The sequence below is a fragment of the Balaenoptera borealis genome (assembly GCF_965194805.1).
Source record: "Balaenoptera borealis genome assembly, chromosome: 3".
Taxonomy (NCBI): domain Eukaryota; kingdom Metazoa; phylum Chordata; class Mammalia; order Artiodactyla; family Balaenopteridae; genus Balaenoptera; species Balaenoptera borealis.
This window is the reverse complement of record NC_138866.1, coordinates 155229424-155249813: the sequence shown is the minus strand read 5'-3', so window position 1 is coordinate 155249813 and position 20390 is coordinate 155229424. Positions and strand designations below refer to the sequence as shown.

General features: G+C 37.8%; 1 protein-coding gene across 22 annotated transcripts in view; it reads right to left on the bottom strand.

The window, feature by feature from the left end:
• Positions 1-20390, bottom strand: part of ZMYND11 (zinc finger MYND-type containing 11) — a 128154-nt gene that overhangs the window by 16101 nt on the left and 91663 nt on the right. For 14 of the 22 annotated variants that reach the window (XM_082386072.1, XM_082386056.1, XM_082386065.1 and 11 more), the window contains 6 exons: positions 7082-7159; positions 6521-6613; positions 4749-4836; positions 4136-4191; positions 2917-2994; positions 1929-2047 (listed from right to left, as the gene is read on the bottom strand). In XM_082386072.1, coding sequence (XP_082242198.1) covers positions 1929-2047; positions 2917-2994; positions 4136-4191; positions 4749-4836; positions 6521-6613; positions 7082-7159 — 512 coding nt within the window. The remainder of the gene's footprint in view (positions 1-1928; positions 2048-2916; positions 2995-4135; positions 4192-4748; positions 4837-6520; positions 6614-7081; positions 7160-20390) is intronic. The other 8 variants (XM_082386058.1, XM_082386068.1, XM_082386061.1 and 5 more) reach the window with 3 other exon arrangements.

The window sequence follows — 20390 nt, the reverse complement described above, 5'->3', positions numbered from 1 at the left end:
TGAACCCAAAATGTCCCCTTTCTTTCTTCCCTGTGCCATTGCTCCCTCCAACTACAGGCAGCAGAAAGATTTAGCCCTGCTGACAGTCAGACCCTATCAGCTACCTTTTTTTCCTCTGACAGGCAGAACCCTGCATACCCTATGAAAACCCTGCCTGTACTTACCAGGACCACAGGCATCTACTCCCTGAACGTTACCACCTGCTCAGGGTTCAGGGTCTAGGGAGGGAGCAGCAAGTTCTGGTGTGAGCATACAGAGGGACTGATCCAAAATCATTTATTTGCTTAAATTTTTTTTCTCCCACCTAAGTGTAGAGACATGATAAACTGGCTAAAGAATATTTGTTGTATTTATTCATGGTGATCTCTGCGTAACAATGTGGTATTTAATACCACTGAATGGCACACTAAAAAATGTTTACAATAGTTTTAAAAAAGTATTTATTAATGAAAACTTGCAGCTGGGGGCCCTTATAGGCCATCTCTTCTTGGTATATAACATGTTGCTTAAGTAATTAAAACTCTATTATTTTTATAGAGTTCATTTTTTAATATATCAATTATTCTAACATGATAGAGTATCATTTTTAAGGTATGTCCCCATCATTCACTTCAAATATCTTGCTGGGTATATTGTAACCAGGAAAAGCAAATGAAAAAGATTCATAGTAAAATTGTATTTATAGTAAAATTGTAGATCTTTTATTTTCTAAAATAAAGTCCTTAGAGTCCCATCTGTCCATAATTTTTTTAGATAAAATCTTCCAAGAAATAAGAAGTCTGGGGGAAAAAGACTCTGGAAATGTAATTTTCTGTTTTAATTCCCTCTTCAGATGACAAACTTACTCTAAGGACCCAAGTAAATCAGCTCAAATATTCTTTTAAAATATTTTCTGCACAGTATATACTGAATGATATAAAACAAACTCACTCATATTATTAATAAAATACCACTCATGGTTGAAGATACTATAAAGTTGTTTTAAAATTAGTGAAAAAAGAAAATATAGGAAAATTCTGATTATCAGATTGTTCTCATCTAGTAGTATGGTTTTTAAAAATAACTGAATTCTTCATTTTTCTAAATTAACTGTTTATTTAATGAAATTCAAAAAACTAAGTCAAATTTTTCCCTCATATACATTCTTAGATCATAACATTGACACTCTCCTGTACTCCTGAGTTGATTATTTTTGTCTATGGCTTTGACAGAACCTTGAAAGTACGGTTGAAACTACCGTAATGATATTACAATTCTATGAAATGAACACATCCTGAGAAGCCTTCCACTTAACTCCTAACATGGATTCAATTCCACCATTAACACGCTTCGGAACTCAACAGTGTCAACTATTGAAACTGTCCTGTTTAGTAACCATTATCTGAAATACCATGTATAGAAAGCACTGTTAGGTGCCCAGTCAAGTTATGTGCTGATTTGTTTTTTAATTTAAAATACACTACAGGGCTTCCCTGGTGGCGCAGTGGTTAAGAATCCACCTGCCAACGCAGGGGACACGGGCTCGAGCCCTGGTCCGGGAAGATCCCACATGCCGCGGAGCAACTGAGCCCGTGCACCATAACTACTGAGCCCGCATGCCACAACTACTGAGCCCGTGAGCCACAACTACTGAAGCCTGCACACCTAGAGCCCGTGCTCTGCAACAAGAGAAGTCACCGCAATGAGAAGCCCGCGCACCAAAACGAAGAGTAGCCCCTGCTCACTGCAACTAGAGAAAGCCCGCACACAGCAACAAAGACCCAACACAGCCAAAAATAAATAAATACAATAAATAAATTTATAAAAAAATAAAATGAAATACAGTTCACACCGTTTCTAATGGCAAAGCCCCCAGAGCACTGGTAAAGCAGGACTGGGCACCCCCCACGACTCCTGGAGGCCCAGGGGTGATGGCTGCACATGATTACCTCTGGTGGTGGTGACCGAAGAAGCGGACGTCAACCTGATTGTCCTCTTTCTGCATGACTTTGGCCGGCCAGAATCCAAAACCTTTCATTTTAGCCCAAACCAGTTCATGATTAGGTATCTGGAAATAAAATGTTTTACCTTGTCATACTACTTTTAAAGTATTAAATACAAGAATATCATTAATACTGAACTACTCAGTCAAGCATAATCCATTATTTTGAAAATATTTTTTTTTCTAACTCCTAAGCACACAGAACTTACCCCCACCCCAGGATTGACTGATTTTGCCTCCAAGAAAAACACCAAAAAAATTAAAATTTGCATAAGCAATGTGGACCTTCATTTCGCAGAAAAGACAGTGAAAAGAATCTCAATAGCCTGTGGCATATGGAATGAAGCCAACAGTGTTAACAGTGGCAAACAGAACACCCTAACTTTGCTTCACGAAATACAGTCCAACCCTGGGAGCCTATAAGAAAGGGGAGAATTTTAGGCCCTCCTCCTGATCTATCAAGTCGGAGATGCAAATTTTAATGAGACCCTCAAGTGACTGAGGAGCACAGTAATGTCTCGGAGAGTAGGGGCTCTCAGGCAGGCTCTTACACCATGGCCGGGGGTGGGCAACTGCCCCTGGAACACTCCTTGAAATCATGCCATTTTAGGGGCAATCACACAGCTATAAGTATATATAAAGACTTAGATTTCTTGTGAGAGAATGAGAGGAAAAGCAAATTTTTACTTTATATATTAAGGGATTCCATGTTTATTCCTACTCTTGAGGGTCCTCATTTTAAAGTCACAAATGGATACTGATCCCAAGTTGTTCTCCTCATGTTTCAGTTTTTATACTCATTAAAACCATACATACTATGACACAAAGAAAAATATTTAGAAGGATTATAATCTTCAAGCAAATTGGAAATAAACTTAGAGTAAGACATCAGACACTTAAGAGGTTAAAAAAAAAAATCTCAAAATTTTACATACACAAGGATAGCAGAACCAATTGTCAGGACGAGCATTTGATAAATAGAAGCAATTCTTGCAAAGTTGTAATTCATCCAGCTGAAAAAGAAAATCAACTATTTAGCCTACATAAAATACACACATGCATGAAACTATATAAAATAGATCCATGCAAATTAACATTCTCTTTCATGTATACAGTCTTCAGTTTTGTCCCTTAAGCTTAAAATTCTAATTTTCCAATGAATAATACCAGAAGAGCCTGCCACTTTCTTCTTGGAACCTCCCGAAGGTCCCAGATTGCACTTGGAATAGAGGACAGATTCCTTAGGGGGCCACTGCATCTGACCTCTGCTTCCCCAGCCTCACTGATACCTTTCCAGTTCAGCACTCAGATTAAAGGCTATTTCCTCAGAAATGTCTCTTGATCTACCCATATAAAATATCCACTACCAATAAAAGCAGTCCCTACTTTGCCTCATTCTCTTAGTGTTATTTTCTTTCATAACATTTTTTTATAACTTGTAAAGAAACCTATTTTGTCTGTCCTTTTCTTGAGTCTCCCTCTTCAGAATACAACTGTATGAGCAGGAAGCCAGCATCCTGATTCCCATTTTATTCCTCCTAACACAGCACATAGTAGACACTCAATAAACATGTTTAACGAATTTTTTAAAAGTCATATTTGAAATGGAATCAAGAAACAAAACTTTTTATATAAATTGAGACACTTTTGCAAAGATAGTATGGTTATAGATGAGTGTTTCAAATAAGAAAGACCACCCAAAAAATCCTTCCCTAAATATATATTTCATTTATTGTATAAATATGAATGCTGTTGTTTGGACGCTTTTTTGCCTGTGTAGTGTAGTAAGAACTCAAATTTGAACCTTTCATTCCCAGAGGGTAATGTTTATTGAGTGCCTGCCCAGTGTAACACATTTACATGTAGTTATATAACTAATACTCTTTAGGGTAGTTAAAGAGGAGAAAACAAAGTTTCTGTTTCTTCTAACTAGTAGAAGTTACTTAGTAACTAATCTAACTCCCAGGATTTCTCTGAAAATAGTTCTGCCAGAATTCTTCCCTCTGTTTGTGTTATTTCCCATGTATGTCATACATGGAAATAAAATTATATTTAAAGAAAATGGCAAAATTAAAATGTACATATCAGAGTGGAATTCTGAAATAGATTAATGTGGAATACAGCAAGAGTTTAGTTATTAGGCGTGGATAGTACCTCATGACATGTGTCTTTATAGAGCATCCTTGCTATGTCAGCTTGCTCACTGTCTGCTGTAATTAAAGACAGGTATCTATTACCAGTGATCTAGAAACACAAGACTATCAAAATTAATACAGCCATTTAAATTTTCTTTCATTTTTAACAAAAGTGGACACATACCGTTTAAAACAAAAACGTATATTTAAAATAAAATTAAGGCAGTAAAAGAAAATGCTATCAGCAGCTTTAATTTTATATCCAATATAACATAATACTCTAGGTACAGAGGGACCTCTTTCATTACTTTTGAATGAGGGGCTATTAATGTGGAAAATCAAAAGTAATCAAAGTGCTTCTAAAAAGCCTTTCAACTAAGTTTATAAGTTTATATATAAAACCATGAATATTATTTAGTGTAACTAGAGTTCTGCTTTTGGCCAGTCAATTCTATAAGCTATAACTCCATTACCAAATATTTTTAAGTTTAAACCCTAACATTATTACTTACTTACAGATCATTCAGGTATTGTTTTAATGTAATATTTTATAAAAGATATTTCTCGACATGGAATGTAAATGGTATGAATTAAAAAAACTACACAAAACAAAAAAACAAAAAATATTCAACCTCCATAGAAAATCACTGTGTTGTGGAGAAGCAACTGAGCATCAGCTTTGAACTCTTCGTAACTTCGGTACTTCCCTTCGTTCACTTTCTGCAGAGGGAAAACAACAAAATGGCAAAGGGTTAATGGTGAAAACACCTGTCGGCATTACAGCGTTAGAGTGTAGGAAACAGGCGAATTTTCCAGAATGGCATTACGACTACTCCTGTGTCCCATGGTACTGACAGAATGTGCGTAAAAGAAACCCACAACTCCGTCTGCAGTTAGACTATTACAGGATGGTGAAGGGCACAGAGCCCACATCCTGCAGCCACGTTGTCCCCGATATTTATTTACTAGCATGAACTCTGCAGCGTGAACACCGCATTCTGTAATAACAAAAGCTGCTGCTAAGCACTGTAAATAACGAAAGCTTTGGTCAGTGGGGTTGATGAGACCCTAACTACATATCTACTATTTTTATAACTCAAGAGAATAAAAATTGAAAGAAGAGCTGTTAGCCTCTGTGACAGTTTGCCGTTACCACAAAGAAGATACGGTTATAATTCTGAATTGGGATTAGGTGCTGATGTATAAATAATTTTAAAGTCCTAGGAGGTCCTCTATGCACCAAGGCAAATGATGGTTCTGTCTGGCATCAAGGGTCACAGGGCTCTTTTATGAATATTGATATCTGAACTCCACCCTGAACTTCTCATGGCCTTGGGCTCGCAGGTGCTCAGGCCTTGGCATTGTGCAGCGCTCCCAGGCTACCTGCCTATACCCAGGTGGGGACAACCACATCCCGCAGTCCCCAAGCACCATCATAGCTTGTATTTTGGTCTGGACTGTGAGCTCCTGAAAGCATGAAAATCACGTCTTCCTCTTCATTTTCTTTGTGGTGCTTCTGCTCATGGTCAGCACTTGCTAACAAGGCACCATCAGCCCAGCCAGCGTGCTCCATGGACCCAACAGGATCAGACTGCAGAACGTGGGGAGGGGCCACACAGGGAGAGGGCAGGAAGGGCAGCTGAGTTCTTCATTGTTCTCAGAGGCTCAGAGTCAGGAAAAGAGGCTACGCCTGAAGACACACAATCTAGGCGTAGGAGGTAAAATTTAAATTGCTCGTTTTTATGAACAACCTTCATTTATCCCTTTCTTCCACTGAAATAATACACCTTCATTCTTCCTCAGCTATTAAGCAGATTAAGAAATGAGTAAGATGATTTTAAATTATTCCTATGGTCTCCCTATTATGGCCAACCATAAGATTTTAAAACTTCAAAACGATACATAGGTACAGAATTAGTAAATCTGCAAAGCTAACTGGAAACAGAAAGTGTTCACTGGATTTTATTGCAATTTGTAATTAAATATTAACCAACCCATTAACAATCCTCAGCTAGAGTAGGTAAAAATAAGAACTTCATTAAAGAAGGATAAAGTTTTCTAGTTAAAACTTTGTTTTGTTCAAGTGCATGTCATTGTGTTTCCCAAGATCCTAGATCAGTTCTATGCTCTAATCTTCCCTTGAGAGAAACTCCTAAGTACTGCTTCTGAAACTAGGAAACCACATCCACATGTTAATTACATCTGGAACATTACACTGACCAGGCTAACAATGCATTTTCTTTAAGCAGCAAGTGTCAAGAATCAACAGGCTGCTGAAAACCAAGCCTCTTACAAGATGACCCCTAAAGAGCACTAGAGGGAGTGCATGCCATTCACAAGGGCAGCTGCTCAGGCAGGAGGGCGGCAGGTGCACGACCAGGGCTGTGCTGTCAGGGAGCTTTACCTCCTGAATGGCAGGGACGTCGACCGCCGAGTGCACCAGCCGCCGGTACATGGGGTGTTTGTTGTCCTTCCCCTTTTTATTAAGGTCAATAGCCTGAAAGGTCATGAGACACATCAGTTTAAACGTGGCTAGAGAGAGGGGTAAAACATCAATTTCTAAACAACAAGTACTTTAGAACTTAATGAAAAATGTACATGCACTATAGTTTAATGTGGCATTCCTTAAGGTTTGAATAGAAAGAACAGTTATTTTGGAAAATTCAATTTCATTTTAAACACTAATTATCAATGAAAATGTTCATTCTGATAAATGGAATTTTAAAATATAAATGTTTCTAATCTAATACAGCTAAAGAAATGCCTGAGTTGAAAACAAAGACAAAACAAATTTAAAAGCCTTTTATAGAACTATTTACTGCACAAAAGAAACGGGACAGCAGTGGTTTCCACCCCTCATACTGCTCTATGCATATTTGTTCCTTGTCAGTCACTAACTTTTAAGGAGTAAGCCAGAGTGAAATATGTTCTAGGCGATTCTGAGAGCCCCCCTTACAGGACTCACCCTCTCCTTCATGCGGGAGACGATGAACCTCAGGTACGTACTCATCTCCTGCTTGTTCGTATTTTTCTTCTTGATGCTCTGTTGAAGATAGAAAAGGCCAAGATAAAATCTGATCATTTATAAGTCTATATTCTTGTAAAAGATGTCTCATATAAAAGATTATAGTATGCAAAGATTTTCTTAAAAGATGTACTATTTCCAACATTATCTGATGCAGAGAAATCTTCAAAATTTGCATACCAAAAACAACATTTAACAAGGTAAGAATCGGAAAATATTATACTGTCCTTGACATAATAACTTAGAGAACTATGCATTTTTTTCTTTTCTTGATGTTTTAAAACTTCAACCAATTTTCAGGTGAAAAGAAATAATGACAATAACAATAATGATATAATAATGATATAATGTAGAATCACTTATTTTATTAAAAAAAAATCAATGGCTGAAATCCTTTAGGGAATATTTTAAAATAGCAATATTGAATGGTGAATTTCAACATAACATTATTCTCTGTTAAAAAGATTATTAAATGTCTGTGTCACAAAGGAATTACATACACTGCAGCACACACATCTACATAACTATTTTAAAGTGTTACGGATCTCTTCAGTAATAACTCCAATTTCTGTTAGTCTTGCCTAAAAGTTAATTAGGTTCCTTAATTTATCTCTCAGAAAATTTAACTTTACATGAAGAAAAAAAGACAGGATTTTTTACCTTTTATGTCATTTCTAGACAGCTAGGAAACAAGGACCAATGTTCCCATTTCCCTAGTCAAGGTTAATATAATATACCATGACAGACACTGGACCATAAGTAGACTGCACTGCAGAGGACTGAGTAGGTTTTGGGCCACTATTTAATAGACGCTTTAACTTTTTCAGGCCGCTACATTATGAGTCCCTACCCAGTGGTATTATTACTTACTCCCAAAAGAATTTTATACACAGGAAGTCATCTCAATATGCTAAGTACAATGGAAGAAGGAGCAAAAATTTCTCATGTCAGTGAGAAACCTTAGCTATGGCTTAAGCAAACTGATTATACATACACAACATTAAAATATCTGCATAAAAAGTGGAAAACTGTTTTCTGAGCTGGAGACTTACTTTCACACACTTCATGTTTGACATGACCCCCTCCCTCCCTCCTCACCTGGATTCTTTGCCAACACAGTCAGTGCTCTCCTTACTCAGCTTTATTCTATGACCTGTGCAGTTTTATTATGGAGCAGTTTTTCTCAACCCCGGCTGTACCTCAGATTCACTGGTGGACTCCCATAATATGCAGCTGGGCTCCACCCCTGAGCATCTGAATTGGAATTTCTAAGGGAAAGTTCATTCATTTACTGTTAATTCCTCAGGTGGTTGTGACATCTGGCCAAGACCAAGTACCAATGGTGTAGATGTGGAGTTTAAAATGCAATGACATTTCCTGAACCCCAGGTTTTATAATCTTTGGGGAAAGGGACTTTGATGTAGCTTGTAAATTCTCATTTTAAACAAAATCCCCAGTGAGTCCCAGGCACACAAACACATGAGAACTATTAACTGCTCCCTCCTGTAAGCCAGAGTAAAACAGTGGATCTGAAACACAATCAGCTATTAACGCTCTTGCGTAAACACTCTTGCTAGCACGGCCATCCCTCCAAGCACTGCTTTCTATACTAAACAGCTTGATGAGCTGCTGGATATAGGGAAGAAAGGGTAGGAAGGCCAAGAAGGCTTTTTCCTCACCTCTTGGGAAACCTATATTCCCTTAAAAAGAGAGGAGAATAAAAACAAATGCTTCCAGGGAGTTTCCTGGTGGCCTAATGGTTAGGATTCCGGGCTTTCACTGCCGTGGCCAGGGTTCAATCCCTGGTTGGGGAACTGAGATCCTGCAAGCCGCATGGCATGGCCAAAAACAAACAGACAAAAAAACCAAATGCTTCCAACTACATGCACTATCATGCCAACTCTGAAATATTTTGGTTGCACTACTAACACTGCAGATCCCAAATATCGTTCTGATCGTTAAATCACACAACTGTGTATAAATTCAGGTATAACAGCAATCTACATCAGATTAGAAGTCTTGTAATACTATCTGTGGGGCCACGGTTCTTTTAATAGGTAACATATTATTCAGGTGAACTATACAACCAGCACTGTATGTAGCGCTGAAATATTACTTTAATGCTCACTAAAAATTGTGCCCAACTAAGCAGGGTGGGAACACTCTCCTCTCTGGGGCTCCCACTGAACACCTCGAGCTCAACCAGGCAGTGAGTGCTCTTGAAGCCGATGGCCACTAGCGCTGGGACGTCTGCAGTCACTTGAGAGGCGACGGTGGGGATGGGTGCTCACTGCGTCCCCTGCACCGTGGCTGCCCTGTCTCCAGGGCTGCTGCGTATTCTACACACGCACAGGGATACATTTTTCTCATTTCTGCACTCTCAACATCAACCTATGAAGTACTTCACTGTTAGTTAGAATCCAACTCCTTTTGGTTTTAGAGCCTTGGAAAATAAAGCAATTCAATGTTTCTCTGTGGGTGAAATTTATGCAGTGCTAGAATCAGAATATCTCTACAGGCATACCTCGTTTTATTGCACTTCGCAGATACTGTGTTTTTTACAAACTGAAGGTTTGTGGCAACCCTGCATTGAGCAAGTCTATCGGTGCCCTTTTTCCGACAGCATTCGCTCACTTTGTGTCACTAGGTCACATGTAGTAATTCTCATAGTATTTCAGACTTTTTCAATATTACTATATTATTATATTTGTTACGGTGATCTTTGATCAATGATCTTTGATGTTACTATTGCGAAACGATTATGACTCGCTGAAGGCTCAGGCGATGGTTAGCATTTTTTAGCGATGAAGTACTTTTTAATTAAGGTATGTACCTTTTTTGGCATAATGCTATTGCATACTTACTAGTTTAAACATAACTTCTATGTGCATCCAGAAACCAACTAGTTTGTGCAACTAACTTGATTGTGATATTTGCTTTACTGTTGTGGTCTGGAACCAAATCTGCAATACCTCCGAGGTATGCCTGTATAGCTAAAATATCCTAACCAACTGGTTCTTTCTTTGAAACAAAAAATATTGAAACTTTTTGAAACAGTAGGGAAAACCCTATTTTACTCTGCTTAAGTTTAGGTAACTGTGCATTACATTGTTCATGTAATTCCCCTGTTTAAATGAAGGTCTATTTTCAGTTCCTATTTCCTTTCCATAGAGTATCTACAAAATACATGGGTATTACATGCTCTCAGAATGCTTTTACTTTGGTTTCACCTGTTTAAACATTTTTAGATTAATTGCTAATTTAGCATAACCACGTGCAGCAACATTTCTTTCTGGGAAGACTCCAAATGTACAGAGTTCAGGCCGAGGGCCTTAATTTTACAAAACTATAATAAATGATAAATTAGAGGATAAAAATCTGATTTTGTATCATGCTTAAATTTGCTTAGAGTAAGGTGCTAGAGTATCTCTCATCTTCAGTGTGCAATTCAAAGTGGCGATATACGCTTAGAAAAGTCACTATATTTCAGCAAGATGTAAAAGGAAACAAGGGGGATGGATGACTTTCTGTGGCTAAATGGATGTGACCCACCCCCACACTTCACAGCTCCAACTCTGGCAAAATATTACTACCTAGAAAGTCTCCTACACATTTTATAAAGTGCCACCCAGATTTAGGCATCCCACTTCAGTGCTGATCACCTCTGGTTGTGCATTAGAACCGCCTGGGAAAAAAGCCTTTAAAAAAACACCAATGTCCATTTATACAAAGTTCTGGAACAGGCACAACTTATCTGATGGACACAAATGACAGTGACGCCCATCTGGTATGGGGTGGGATTCAATGGTCATGTCGGTGGGATTTGGGTGCACAGCTATGTGTGCATTTGTCTATTTCTCAAGTGGCATATTCAAGACTTGTGCAAATCACTGCAATGTAAATTTTACCGCCAAGGAAAAAGCCACCACTGTCTAGGTGCCACCCAGAGATGGTGCTGACACTGGTTTACAGAGGAGCCTGGGCACTGGCAGTCCTAACACCCAGGTATTTCTCACAGGCAGTCCTGACTGAGAACCACTGCACAGCAACATAAGAGAGGCTGTTTCCTTACACAAACACACACAGTGGCCCAACTCACCTCTGCTGCTGTCCCGAGAGGAGTCAAGAGGCAGAGCTGCGAAGCTGGCTTCTAAAGTGACACCAGATCTAGAAGCCTCTCTGTCTACTTGCTCACACTAACAGAAAGGCACCTCTCTTACATTTCAACTATTTGTTGGTTCTCTTCAGTTAACGTATTAGAAACTTCAATCATTCTGGCTGTATAGGAGTCACCAAAAGAAGTTTCCTATCCAAGGAGGATTACTTTTTTGAAAGCCTCTATGTTAACTTGTTTATTTTAATTTTTTTACTTGCTGCCAAATACATCTTTTCTGGTGACAGATATGGGATTCTACTGAAGATGTAGGGCAAGAACTGAAGTGCGTGTGAACACTCCAGTTGGTAGGTGTATCCAGGAGGCTGGCGGAGCCCACTTCCCACACGTGCAGGCTGAGGCACTTGCTCAGAGAAGGGAAGCAAACAAAAGAGAAAACCCTGAACAGATGCAAAATCTCTTCCAACAATTTGTAGGGATGAAGCACTTGTCATAAGATGCTTTCACATTTGCTAAACTTGTGGGCTTTCTTTTTAACACTTTCTGGTTATGATTTAGAGAGTTGGTATTTCGCAAAGGAAATCAACAGAGCACACAGCTCTGTCCAGGGCTGCACCCTAAGACTTCTAGGGACATCTTAGGTAGCATGTTGTGAGCTGCCTTACGTGACAGTCACAGCAGAGTTAGTGCCTGTCAGCCAAACCAGGACATTGGCGTGGCTTGAAAAAAAGCCACTATAAGAGAAATGAAAGAGGTAGCTTCTAAGGTAAACACCATTCTGCTGTAACATAACTAAGCAGAAAGCTCTTGACAACAAGGTAAGAAAAACAGAAAAATAGTGCTGTATAAAATCTGCAGATTATTTCAGATCCAATTCTTTCTCAGACTTTTAAGAACTGCTTTGCAGACCTCAGAACTCCTCAGTAAAGGCCTTTTTGTAAGAGTGACAGCTCAGGATCCACCAGAGTGAAGCCCAGTAAGTTTTGGTAACTACCCATATCACCTGGCAGCATACAGGAGTGACTTTTGTCAATATCTACAAATAATAAAGAGCGAAACTTCCTATTACATGCCCAAAGTTGCTGCAACCATTGTTAGACGACAGAAATCACATGGCTGAAGCTGTGTTACAAAGGTGGATAAGACATCCACTAACCTAAGATGCACTTAGGTATATTACAGATAACCGAGGGGCTGCTTCCCTTTAAGGGAAAAATAATAGAAAATCTTGAATATCTTCTTGAGTAAGGAATTCTTAAGCCAGTTACAATAATTGCTGGATTATAGCAAATCAAATGAGTCTAGGTAGATACCACAAGACAAAACATGAATAAAGTAATTCAGCCATGCTCAGTGCCTTACAGTGTTTTTTGGCTGGAAGCAGGTAGGAACAAGTTTTGATCCTGTCAAGGTTTATCCACAGCTGATTATTGATAACAATGCCCAAGCACCATTATTTGAAGGAACATTCAGGACTGAATGGTCTGGAATTTTCAATGTGCCCTAGAAACATAGGGCACTTCAGTTGTAGAAACATATTTTAGCAGAGAATTAATTTCTGGAAATACCACTTCTATACACCAAGTATCCAAAAGAAAAAAAGAAGTGTAAAATCAGAAATCCAGGGGTCTTTTCCTTAGATAATATATTTGTGCTGCTCACCTCGCCAAATCCAAGCTCCCAAGTCTGTTATTAACAAGGGCTTCCCACTTTCTTGGGGATTCCCAACACCCAAAATGTTCTTCCCACAGCAGGCTGGACCAGAGGCAGGCAAACTTCTGTGAAGGGCCAGATGGTAACTATTTTAGGCTTTGAGGACATTCAGTTGGTGGCTGTCTCGACTACTCAGCCCTGTTACTGTGGTGAGAAGACAGCTATAAATAATGCATGCATTCCATGAGCAGGGCTGTGTTCCAATAAAACGTGTAGATACTGAAATTTTAATTTCTTATAATTTTCACGTGTCACAAAATATTATTTCTCTTTTTCTTCAACCATTTAAAAGTATAAAACCCACCCTCAGCTCATGAGCAGTACAAAAACAGGTGGTGGGCTTGATTTGGCCCATGGGTCGTAGTCTGCCAACCCCTGGACTATAAGTTCTATGACAGCAGGGTCCATGATGGTCTAGTTCAGTGTTCTTTTGCCAGGGCCTCGTACAATATCTGTCAAATAGTAAATACTCAATAAATACTAGTTGAATTGAACTAATGGCAGTCATTACTAACCAACTTCATTGCCTCCTAGAAAAAAACATCCCATGTAGTTGAACTCAACAATACAAGATCCTTCCAAAATGTGAAATACTTATTCACACCCAAGCCATGTTAGCACATTCTAGCCACTATAAACCATTTTGTTAATGTACCATTTCACTGTCAGATGACACCTAAACATGGCTGATGTCCTCTAACAACCAGAGGCTCACTTGATGTCAGTGAGCGTGCAGGAAAGCTCCTGAGCCTCAACCCCAAGGATGTGTTCTAAACAAGCACATCCAGTGATTCTGCTACAGATGGCCTCTGGGGCTTACTGGAGAAATACTAGTCTGCATATAAATTACCTATATTGTCAGAGGAACCAGGAAGCTCCAAGCTCTCCTCCATAACTATCTGTAATCACAGAATAGAAATGAATCCCAATGAATTTTAGCTGCACATAAATTGCCTACGTTAAGAAAATCAGGGGCTCTGCAATATTCTCTATAACCACTTGTAATGCTGGAATACAAAGGAATCAAAGAATTTATAAGAAACTCAATATTTGAGATTTTAACAGTAGAGCTGGTCTGGTGGGAGTGGCCCCAAGCCCTACTATTTCTCCTCTGTACCACTGGGACCCCAGCAGCCCCTCAATGACAATCACTTTCTAGCACAGTCTTCTAAAAATATGCCAATGTTCAGTCTTGTTCACCCCCGGTACCGACACACTGAAATTAACTCTCCTCTACAAGAGCAGAAGAACAGAACACCACACCTGCTGCCAGCACCAGCGTAGGAACTTGGTTAAACACTTCTGCATTCGGAGTGCATGACTCCCTACAGCTCCATCCTACATCTCCCACGGCCAGTCCAGCAACAATCATTTGCACTTGAGTTTCTGGCACTAGTTTTTTGGGTTTTTTTTTTTTAAACTTAAGTGAAAGGAACTTAAGTTTAAAAATCTCCCCTAGGCTGTCACAAATATGCCTTCTTACTCATAGGTAAAAGTTGAACTTGGAGGATAATTCAAACCACAAAGAACATCTTGAGGTGGATTCTTGGAGTGTGTTGGCAAACATGACTCTACTCCCAAGCACTCCCTACTTGAGAAGTTGCTCCTACAGAATCACTAACGCACAGGGTTTCCAAACTTCTTCACAGAGATTTACAAAACAGCACTGAATGCTACTTCAGCTGTATCTATATTTATTAATTTTAACAGAGTCAACTCTTTGCTCTCTGATTGAGGTTGGGAGGTTCTGACTAAGTTCAGATGATATAATCAGCTTTGTATCTGCCAGTCTAGGGTGATTTACCAACTATTAAAGTATAGTCTCAAATTAATTTCACAAGTCACACAACTGACTGGTATTGTGAAAACATGGAGTATTTCTATATCCACTACATCCACATAGAAATTGCTATAATACTAGCTATAGAGAGAAGGGTGTTATGTTATTCTTGTTATGTCAGGAATTTTATCATTCAAGATTAAATTTACTTTTGGACATAACTTTAAGTTCTTTTGCAGCATGTTATAGGGATTTAAGAATAGGAAAGGAACATTCGAAAAAGTTTATGGAACACAGGTTGTGTCTACTTGTTCCTTCCATCTTCTACCAACACTAGTCTTTAAAGAAAGAACAAGATTCAAAAGGCAGAGGGAGGACGGATTCCTCAATGGAGTAAACCTTTCCATTCTCTCTTCTGAAAATAACTTACATGTCTCTGTTTTGGGGTCGCGGAATAAGTATCATATGTTCTCTGCTTAATGAGGCTGACAACCAGCCAACATTACACTACCTACCTCCCCACTCCTTCCCCTACCTCCCCACTCCTACCTCTCCACCCCTTCCTCTCCCACGTCATCACCTGCAGAGACAATAAAAGGAAATTGTGTGCACTTTGTACATATTTTCAGTACATCAATACTGGAAACACTAAATGAGCTTTCTATTTATCTAGATTAAGTTGTAACCATCTTGATGTAGGAACCAGCCCAACTATTATCTCTTTAATCCCTTATAGCTAAAAATAAAAGATAAAGCTCAATTAACATTTTTTAAAAGCCACTAAAAAGATACATCTCAAGGACAAAATACACCCCAAACATTTCACACTCACATCCAACCCTTTCTGACTGTAACTTGTTAAATTCATCATGGGGAGGCAATGTGGAAAGTGTGGAGATTTTTTTCTTTCTTGCTTGGCTCCAGGTAGTTTTATAAAGAGCTTATATAACAATACATGAGATTTTACAGTTTTATATCCTAGATCCAATTTTTAAAATTCTTTATCAATGTTCCCATTACTTTTTCCTCTAGTAAAGCCTGGAATGAATACCAAAACTGCCTTATAAAGTAATTGGTTCAGACAAAGATCTTCTTAAAAATTAATTTTCTACTTTTGTGAGTATAAAAATAAGATCCCATTGTCTTTAAAAATTGTAAAAAAAAAAATTTGATTAATGTTCATTTGTAGCTTTTAATACTATGATTGTCTACATTTTTTAAAAACGCTTCTTCTATTTTATTTAAAAATCAAATCTCTACTCCAGAATTGATAATATGTATCTTGAAGGTAAAGGTACTTACTTTCAGGGTGAAAATATTAATAAACTTCCCACATTAAAAAAGGAAGACTAATCAGAAAGCAAGAACAGTTACAGTTTCACAGTAGATACACAGAGTAAAGAATATACGTTAAAGTATTTTCGTTTCGCATTTTGTCCTGTTTCACTCATTAAATGAGAATTCTCCTTAATTTTGAGATTTAAAAAAACTATACTGCCTACATACCCAAAGGAATGAAAAATGAATTCAGAAGTAAATTTCTATCTCCACTTTCAAGAAATAGCTTTCATCATGAGTCACAGTACAAATGACTCAAATATAACTTACCCAGAACTAAGTTAACAGTGACAAGTCAGTATGTACCCATGGTGACCTCCTAAATAGCAACTCAGTCTTGGTTTAGTTTTAGTAAACAGTTAAATTCCCTTGTTTTCAGTAGCTGTCTAACGAGTATACTATACCCCATGTGAAAAAAATATATATACCTGGGGATTAACATCCAATCTAAAAGTTAATTTTAAATGCTTTCTATAGACTTCTTTCTGTATATATCTATTAAGTTTCCTGTAAAATAGACATCTTCATTCTAAATATTTTAAGGAGAAGCTGCAGTAGTAGGGAGATTTTAGGAATAATTCCTACTAGTGTAGCTCCCTTCCTCGGATCTCCTTAGATGGCCTACTAGTCAAGCATCAGAGAATCAGGCGCTGCAAATTTGGGAGAGCTTTGCGGATTATATGTAGAACCAAAGTATTCTTAAATAAGTAAAATTCTCCCATATAAATTCTTCTTCATTTTCTTATCTATATTTTCTTGTGTTTCTGTATTTTATTAGTAGGCTAAGTTGATTCACCATACATTTGTACATTAACACACATTTTAAAGTTTGTGACCCTTAAACAGAGAAAAATACCATATGAAACATTTGTGGGCAGATGAGTATTTTATAGTTTTAAAGACATACTGGAATAATATACCCCCTATCCAATACTTTGAATGGTATTTTTCTTTTGTGACTTAAGTTGATCCCTTCATATATAAGTCACGACAAGTGCATCATAAATGGGATGTAAAGTGAACCAAAGATGTTAAGGATATAAATAGTAATACAACATTTTTATATTATAAGACGATTATAAAAGCCTAAGATATGGGTAAGGGAATAAGAGGTACAAACCACAATGCATAAAATAAATAAGCTACAAGGATATTTAGTACAACACAGGAAATATAGCCAATATTTATAATAACTAAATGGAATATAACTTCTAAAAATTGTGAATCACTATGTTGTACACCTGAAACATATAATATGTATGTCAACTATACCTCAATTAAAAAAAAAAAAAAAAAAAAAGACGTCCCAACTTAAAAAAAAATCTTTGGATGGATTTCACTGGAGCAGCACAGTGGACCAAATATGGGAAAGGAGGCAAGGAGGTCACTGCAGACTTCCCATTCTAGTACTTTCCATGGGAGCACAGTTCAGAGCCCTACATTCTGCTCCCTAATGACAGATTTTAGTCCAAACATAAAATTTTCATTTATCTGAATTTGAAGGGAGCAGTAACATGAATCTACAACTCCTTAAAGTTATAAAAACAAAATTCATTTATGTAAGGAACATGAACATATTAAAAGAGGATGGAGGAAATAGGGACCTTTCAAAATACTATTGCCTCAGAACTGTTAGCCTGGAAAGTGCCAACTATTTTGTTTTGCTATACAGTTTCCCCTGCAGTTGATCTTCTGATTTTTAGGAAGTACCAGCTTAATAGCAAACACAGCACTATCAAATAGTGTAGCCATTGATCTGTGCACTATACGTTCCATTACACCACACTGTAACTTACACAGCCACAATGCAGTGCTTGCTGTACAATCTGCTGTGCAGAGGAGGGGCAGCAGGGCGCTAGCTGGTTGATAACCTTGCTTTAGAATTCTTCCAAGTCGTAACTATGGCTTGATGGGGAGAAAAAATGCCAGGCCACTCATGAGGCTGACATTTTATACCAAAATGTTTCTCTTGGAGTACTATAGGCATTTAGATATGCAGTTATAACACTGCACTGTCTAATACAGTAAGTAGCCATAAGCCACATGTGCCAAACTGAAATCCAGTTCCTGGGTCTCCAAGCCACATTCAAGTACTCAACAAACACATGCCCAGTGGCTCCTATTGGACAGCAGAGAGAGAACACTTCCATGCCCATAGAAAGATCTACCAGATAGCTATGATCTAAAAGGCAACATGGCGCCAACCTGGGGCGTGGTCTTAGGGTTTCCTGTAAGATGTCACCTTGCCCATGTATTAAAAAACCCAAGTAGATATCATTCAAATAGTACCATGATGTTTACCAGCAGGGTTGGAGGCCAGCAAGTGTGCAGTGCGTGCACGCACACACACATACATGTACATGCATAGCTGCACACACACAAGACACGCACATGCGTACATACGTGTATGCACACAACTCTGACATGCCTACACACATACACATTCACACACAGACATGCATTGCAAAGACGTATGCTCACAGGCACATACACACACACAGTCTTGTGCACACACACACAGGCCTGCCTTCTGCAACTACAGCATCAAGGAAAAAATGACTTTGTAACCTGCAAACTATATAAATGAAAATGAAGGAACATTAAAATGAGATATCCATTTGGAGCCTATCAAATTGGTAACAAAAAATTGGAGAATACTTTCAATGTTGGTATAAATGGGTATAATCTTCTGAAGGACAACTTGATTTTTTTAATCACAAACTGAAATGTGCCTATCCTTTAAGAATTCCACTTCAATGAATTTATTTATCCTGTGAAAGCAATCAAACGGAATTAGGTAGACATATGTAAATTAATTCTTTTTAAAAAATATAATTGACTACATTTTGTTTTGAAGATATATCCTTTAGGCAAATAAAATCATTAAAGCAATTTTCACTTAAAAGTTATGGTTTTCTCATTTTTTTTCCTGGAAAATTCATGGCTACTTCAGGAATATAAAATTCAAATATATCTAAATATAACAAAATATAAACTTCAGTTTCATACAGAAATAAATTATTATGAGCAGACTGCTCTTCCAGGTGTAAGGGGGGCACGATCCCAGACACGGTGGTACTGGTGTCCCATCCCCCGCCCACCCTGACAGGTGAGTTTCAGTGCAGTGTTGCTGGTCAGACAGCACATGGAAACAACATAAATGTGCATCAGGGAAGCCCTTTCACATTGTAGAAAAAAGATGTCTGGGACATTGTTGAGGAAGCAAACTGGCTATGATCCAGCAGTGTATGTAAGCCATCAATCCATCCAGTTACACAGATGGATACAAATGGATGTGCATGTGTGCACAGAGAGGTCTGTGAGCACATTCACCTATGATGTATGATGCAGTCGCGTTTCTGGGAATTTTATTTTTTTGCTTTATCCTCCTCTAAATTATGTGAATTTTTTTTTTTTTTACAGTAAACTTTTAAAAAAGTAATTTAAAATTCTTTTTTATTTTCAATTAATAAGAGTTCTCAGTAACAGGAGTGTGAAACCGGACATTACTTGAACTTTTTTCAAAGCAAAATGCTAATCTGATATTCATAGGCTCTATTTCAATAACAATCTACTGTACTTGTAAAATAATAGTTTAATTATTGTTTAGAAAGGCAGACATTCCAAAGAAATATCTTCAGGGTTCTGAGATTCTTGAGATTTATTATGAAAACTGAAAAAACTATTCTAAATTGAGAAAAATTCCCATCATTGCCTTCTTAAGATATTTTGGAATTCATCAGATATATGATATAAAGTTACCTGAGCTGAAGTGAATCTGGTAACACAGCTGACAGCTGGGTGAGAGGTAACCTATTCAATGCTGTAAGGGACAGAGGTTATATAAAAACAAGTCTTCTGACCACTATAAAGTATTAGAAATGTTTTCATCTTCAATTTTATATAGCAGTGATTGGCTTCTATCCACTATTTTTCCTGTATTGAAATTTGGCCCTCGCATCTCACCTTCAAAATTCCTTATTAGTAAATCTAATTAATATAGATTCTTTCCAAACATTAATTTCAAAGAAAAGTAGAGAAGTCATTATGCTGACTTGGAACCATAATTTTTAAGTTTCGGTCTATAGACTTAGTTCTCTTAGTCCAAGAATATTTAAATCTGGTCAGTCACTCTCATGTTAGATTATTAAAAACAGCTCTACTGGAAGTCTTGACACATCGTTTAAAAAAATAAATTAACCCAAAACCAACCAAAAAAGATATTTAAAATTCTCTTAGAATCTCAAGGTTATTATTATCCCTCTTCTCAGGAAAGAAACTGTTAGCACTTATCCTTTTCTTGA